The 6,316-nt window shown below is 33.6% G+C and overlaps 1 protein-coding gene across 1 annotated transcript in view; it reads left to right on the forward strand.

The window, feature by feature from the left end:
* slco2a1 (solute carrier organic anion transporter family, member 2A1) overlaps positions 1 to 5,915 on the forward strand; it is a 40,958-nt gene extending 35,043 nt beyond the window's left edge. The window contains 1 exon segment of the mRNA NM_001089582.1: positions 4,679 to 5,915. Coding sequence (NP_001083051.1) covers positions 4,679 to 4,864 — 186 coding nt within the window. The 3' untranslated portion in view covers positions 4,865 to 5,915.
* Positions 5,916 to 6,316: the final 401 nt, after the last annotated feature.

The following is a 6,316-nucleotide window of genomic DNA, read 5'->3' on the forward strand; positions in this document are numbered from 1 at the left end:
ATCGGAAGTCAATGGAGGACATGGAAAGCGTTATAGAATAAGTGTTGGTGTTCGCTGTTAATTGAAGTATTATTAGTTGTTGTTCTCTTTATAATGATTGCATTTGTTGTGCAGTCACTTGTAAAGATGTTTATAATTAAAGTATGCATTAAGTAGGGCTGTTTTTACAAACCTAGCATTAACTGTAATGATCATAACTTAAGTAGTTTTGTTTTTCATTTAATTTCATGTCACGTCATTTTATTTCATTGTAAAGTTAAGAAAAAAATTATGATTTAAAAAAATTGATAGGCCAATTTATTTTTATTTATTTTTTAATTTAATTAAATTTTAATTAAATTTTAAAATTTAATTAAATTTGTTTTATTAAAAAATATTGCAGTGAAAAGCAATTTTTCTTAGATTTTAAATTTGATAGACCATTTTATTTATTTATTTATATTTATATATTTTTTTATTTTATTTTATTCTAGGTTGTGGTAAGCACACTGCATAAAAGACTTTTCTTAATTTGAGGTTTTGTCTTGTTTCTAGTCCAAATATTTAAAAAATCTTAAGCAAGTTTATTAAAACAAGCAAAATAACTGGTACCTGTTTTTTAGATTATTTTGTTTACTACATCAGCAGAAACTCACTTTTTTCTGCAAACAAGATTTTGTTTTTACTTGTCTAGAAAATGCTTCTTGATTTAAGCATGTTATAGATATTTGGACTAAAACACGACACAATTTTTGCAGTGCATCTTTTGCACACATTTAAAGAATTTTTTAAAAAAGTATAGTTTTGTACTTTAACAAATATTCTATCTTTCTATCTTTAAGGTTTTAGTTTTTTTTTTTTGGGTCTACCTAAAAACACAACTAACTAATTTAAACGATTGCTAAAAAAGGCAACACAAAATGAATCAATCATTTAAAATAACTAATATTGACGCTGGTTGAGAAACAAATCACTTATGAGTCATGTTCATACTGATGTCAGAACATATTTCAATATCTTCCACTATCTTTCTACGCAGAGTTACATTAACTGCAAGTGCATTCCTACGGGCACTGCAAAGCCTGGTCCTTGTTCCAACACCTGCCCTCACTATCTCTTGCCTGTAATGCTCCTCATTTCTCTGGCTGGACTCATTGCAAGCCTGACACACAATCCCATATACATGATGGTGCTCAGGTGAGAAATACACACAACAAATAACGAAATGTGACCTTTCAAATTCTGGTATTTTTTATTTTACATCTTATTATGTCATCCATCCATCCATCCATCCATCCATCCATCCATCCATCCATTGATTCTTGTCTTTACTTACAGGGCAGTTCCTCCAGAAGAGAAGTCTTTTGCCATAGGGATCCAGTTTTTGCTTCTGAGGGTTTTGAGTAAGTAAAATAGAAAAACATATTTTTTACTATTATTTATTTACATGAATAGTGATGGTAATTGTAATGGAATGATATAGTGAGACTTCAGTAAGTATATAGAGCAAAATCTCCAGTATAATCCTGAAAACAAGATAATTGCTAATTCACAGAGAGTGGGAGTAAACACAGAGTGAACACTATGTAATTCTTTGTTGTGGACACTTTCAATTGTAGTAGTACTGTTGCGCCCCCTTGTGGAACAACAAAGCGAACCCATGAGTACTGGTAATTGCAAAATTAAATTTCTGTCAAAGAAATGATTATTTCTCTGCGTTTAGCCTGGCTGCCAGCTCCAGCTTTGTTTGGGATGACCATCGACTCCACATGTATCTGGTGGAAAACTGCTTGTGAAAAAAAGCAAGGATGTGGTTATTATGACAACAATCTGCTTAGAAACCGGTAAGAATATGACATACATTTGAAAGTACATCTTATTCAATAACCTTAAAGCTAGATGATTTTAGTAAATTATTTTTTGTCAATACAAGGCTAAAATTTAAAAAGCATTTACAAACAATGCACACCAAGCTTATAAATATAAGTAACAATATAAGTACCGATAACGGTATAAAAATAACTATATTAATTATAAGAATGTGCATTTGGAAAAAAACTATTCAACTCAAATCAAAGTTAAAATTACTAGCCCTCCTGTAAAGTCGAATGTATTGTTAAGTGCTGTTTAATAAAGAGAAGATTTCTATCTCAATTTTAAACGTAATAGTTTATAACTAATTTCTAATTTATTTATTTGTTCTATGCCAAAATGATTCCATAGCAGTCTAAGTTAAAACATTTTTAAATTAATTATCTAGGCAAGTTAGGTTAATTTGGCAAGTTTTTATTCTGTAGCTAATTTAAAAAGAAAATTCTAAAAAAAAATCTAAATCTAAAAAAAAAAATTCTTATCCTTACCTTATTTTGAAAAATGTAAAAATTGCTTTTATTGCAGCCAAACTAAAGGAAGACACTTTCTGCAGAAGAAAAAAAACATTATAGGAAATACTGTGAAAATGTCCTTGGTCTTTTACACATCACATGGGAAGTATTTTTAAAAGAATAAACGTTTTACAGGGAAGGCTAATAATTTTGCCTTGAATGATTGAGATTCCTATTGAGTTGTATTTTAAACTTTTAATGGTCTGTTTCCGCTGTTTTGCCAAAAAAATAGATTAATCTACACACAGCAAAACATTTGTGTGGTTTTGTTTTTGTTCCTGAATCATTTGAGAAACAAATCAATGATCCATTTATAAAAGCAGCCATTTGTTCAGTTTGAATCTGCAGTTTTGAATGAATAGTTTGAACAAAGTCCCTTTAAGGCAAGTCATTTTACTCGGCGGCCATCTTTGAAACGCCTCTCGGGCGGTATTCTCGAGCATTCTGTCTAAATGGGGAAACGAATTCTTAAAGACTGTTTGCCAAGTTTATGACTACATTATATATTAGAAATCACCAATAAAACTAAACAACAACCATCTTATAAGTTTCGTTTTTAAACGTCCGAATTAAACAAAATTTGCATATTTTCAGATTGCTCAAGCTAATGTGCATGCGCACTCGAAAGGAATGAGATCATGACATCAACCTCATTTATGGCCGTTCTACGTATTATAATCCTCTGGATAATGATCGGCTGATTTCTGAAGTAATTCACAACTTGGTCTTAATGGTGAATCTCCTCCAAAAATGATAGCGACTCTTTGTTTACACGTTTGTGGGCGTTTGAGTAGATGCTTCTGTCATGTGATGTGCATTTGACAGCACAGAATGTACCTCGCGTTCATTTTATACAGATAACAAAACCAAAAAAAGTTTGTTTTCAAGTGGTTCACTTGGTTCATTTAAAAGTACAGATTTCAAGCTTTATGTGGATATAGTTCTTTTGTCTGTGAAGCAAGTATTCGCTGAGATTCAAGTGCGTTTGTTGACCAGCAATCTGTCTTAAAAGCACATGTCTGGTCCTAGTTTCTTCTTCGGAGAAATGTCAGTCTATAGCGACTAATGATTGGCTCCTGTACTAGTAGGTGGGGCTTCATTCGCCATATTGACCGTTACAAAGGCTGTTTCTCAGTATGCAATCTTCAGCGGTCTTGCATCCTCGTGTTCTCGTGAAACGTCATCATCAGCTGCCTAAGTTCAGTTCCAATACTCAAGACCGCAAGTATGGAGGACGCGTGAAACTTCCCGCATGTGATCTTGATATCGAGGACGCACCGATGCAGACTTGAGAACCGAACTCGCGCTAGAAGTTCCAGAAGTCATTGCGACTGGAGGTTGGAAGAGCAGCATTTTATTTAGATTTATTATTAAAGTTCAGAGATATCATTAATTTACCTCAGGAGTTTCCCTAAATGAAACGGTGACAGTAAACATTACCATGAACATCTTAATAAAGGCTTAAACACATAAAGGGTGTTTGTTTGCTGAAATTCGTATTAAAATCTGTTTTATTTGTATCGTGCAGAGTATATTTATAATGTTTTTATGCACAGTATCTATTTTGAAAAGGGGATAAACAATAAATCATTGTATGAATGCTACACTGTTTAAATAATTTACCATTGAAAACATGGAAGGTCATGTGATCATCAGGAAGTCGCAGCATCTCATTTCTCAAAGGATGCGTTCTCTGCCTTCTCGGTCTTCTGAGTTCATTCTTCCGAGGACACCTGGCATGACCGGTCTCCACTAGAACACAAGTCCGTTCTCTGCGTTATTGGAATTGAGAAACAGCCATAGTCTTTGGATTAAATCAATGATTCAGTGAATCTCTCATTAAGACAGAGCATTGCTGCCCCCTACTGGTGGTTCTGGTGTTATATTTATTTATCCGTTCGTGTCAGCCAAGTCAGCTATGGTGTCATCACAAAATCACACCCCAAAAAACATAAGTGTATAATCGGAATCGAAAATGTCTTTTTATTCAGCCAACTTAATATTACACACCCTTATAGCAGACCACAAACCTGCTGTATTTGTTAGCTATTACCTGATGTATTGGATGCTAATATAGATATCATTTTAATCCATGACATTGGCACTGATGATGATTCTGATGGCTTGTTGCAGGTATCTTGGACTTCAGGTGGGCTATAAAACATTAGGCATTGCACTCCTGGCATTTATTGGTTGGAAAACACATCGGAGCAGAGAGTATGTCTTAGAGAAAAAGCCAGAGGGACCCCTGTGATGCCTCAACCTATTGGATCTCACGTTTGAGAACATTTTCGGTGAACCGAGCCCCCTCAATACAGTATCTCTCATCAGTAACCCTTTCTATCAACACTTGGCTGGAGATCCAAGGAATTCACTTTGGAAAAGTCTCATGTTGCAGACAGAATACCTGCTTTGAGTATTTATTCACCTCTGCGCACCAGCCAAACTGGACAGATTCAGGGATGTTCCATCTTCACTCGTGGTATTCGTTTTTTGTATAAAGTTTAAAATCATAATCTTTCCCACAGTATTCATCCACAGATGATTTGAAGATGGAGTTATAGTTTTGACACCTGTAAGGACACGAAACAAGAACACTCTGTATATTTCACTTTGGTTATTATGCCTTTAACATTGGTTACTATGCTATGGGGTATATGCGCACAGACTTTTAATTTGAGTCAGCCAGCCCCAGGGCTTCCGGTGAATTGTCATACAAAAATCGCAGTGTTTAAGATCTGATTTCTTTAAAAAGAACAGCGATCTTCACTGCCTGGCTGAGATAAGATATAAAGTGGGTATCAGACAAAACAAGAAGCACCACATTAAATTATCTTTAAAATATGGAAATGAATTTTACCCCAGTATTTTTTTTAATAGAGTTTCAGCGCTAGCCTGGTTCTAATGACAGCGTCTGCGTTTAAATGGTCTTTCATCTTTTTTATGCTTTAACAACCAAACGGATGCTTAAGTCTATTTAATTGATAATAATTGAGTTACATTACAACATCGATGCTGTAAAAGGAACCTTATGAAAATGAAAATAGTCACATAAAACTTTCACTGGAAGTTCATCATTGACTGAAAACATTAGCTGTGCATATAGCCCATTGGCTCAAAATTCAGAATGGTTGATCCAAATATTTCCATGTTTTCTTTTTTTAACAATCTGAGGGCAAAATGAAGACAGTGTGAAGTATGAGGGATGCTCTGTTATACTCAGATACGCACAGATACACAAACTGTGTGTGAGTTGAGGTTTGTAGCGTCAATTAATGATAGTTGCCTGAGTGGGTTTTAAATGTTACCTTCAAATGTGAAGATATTTTCAAATTAGGCATCAATTATTTGTAAAATATATTTTTGTACCTGAAATTGCTGTTTTATTATACTCATATGTTCATACTGTTTTGCCACGATTCATAATACAAATGACAATATGCTTTTTTATGCTGCTTGAAGTAATGAATCGTGATAACTCTTTATCCTGCAATATAGCATTTATTTACCGATGCATAAGTTATTTCAAATATAAATTTTGTTCACAAACAATTGTTTATTTATTTATTTATTTTTTCACATATTTGTTTGCCATCAGGTTGGTTTATGAAAGCCTTTTTGCTCCAATAATAATAATAATAATAATAATAATAATTATTATTATTATTATTTGGTAAATTAAAATTATGACTTTAAATTAAAAAGTCATAAGCATGACAAAATGAAGGAAAAAAATGCAGAAACTGACCTGTCATAATTTTCACTTTTCTTCTCAGTCTTGAAATGATGACTTAGTATCTCATAATTCAGTGTTTCTCAACCACGTTCCTGGAGGACCACCAACACTGCATGCTTTGGATGTCTCCTTTGTTCTTTGTCTCTCATTACAGATCTTTCAGTCTCTGCTAATGAGCTGATGATCTGAATCAGGTGTTTGGTTAAGGAGACATGGA

The sequence above is a fragment of the Danio rerio genome, chromosome 6 (assembly GCF_049306965.1).
Source record: "Danio rerio strain Tuebingen ecotype United States chromosome 6, GRCz12tu, whole genome shotgun sequence".
NCBI lineage: Eukaryota > Metazoa > Chordata > Actinopteri > Cypriniformes > Danionidae > Danio > Danio rerio.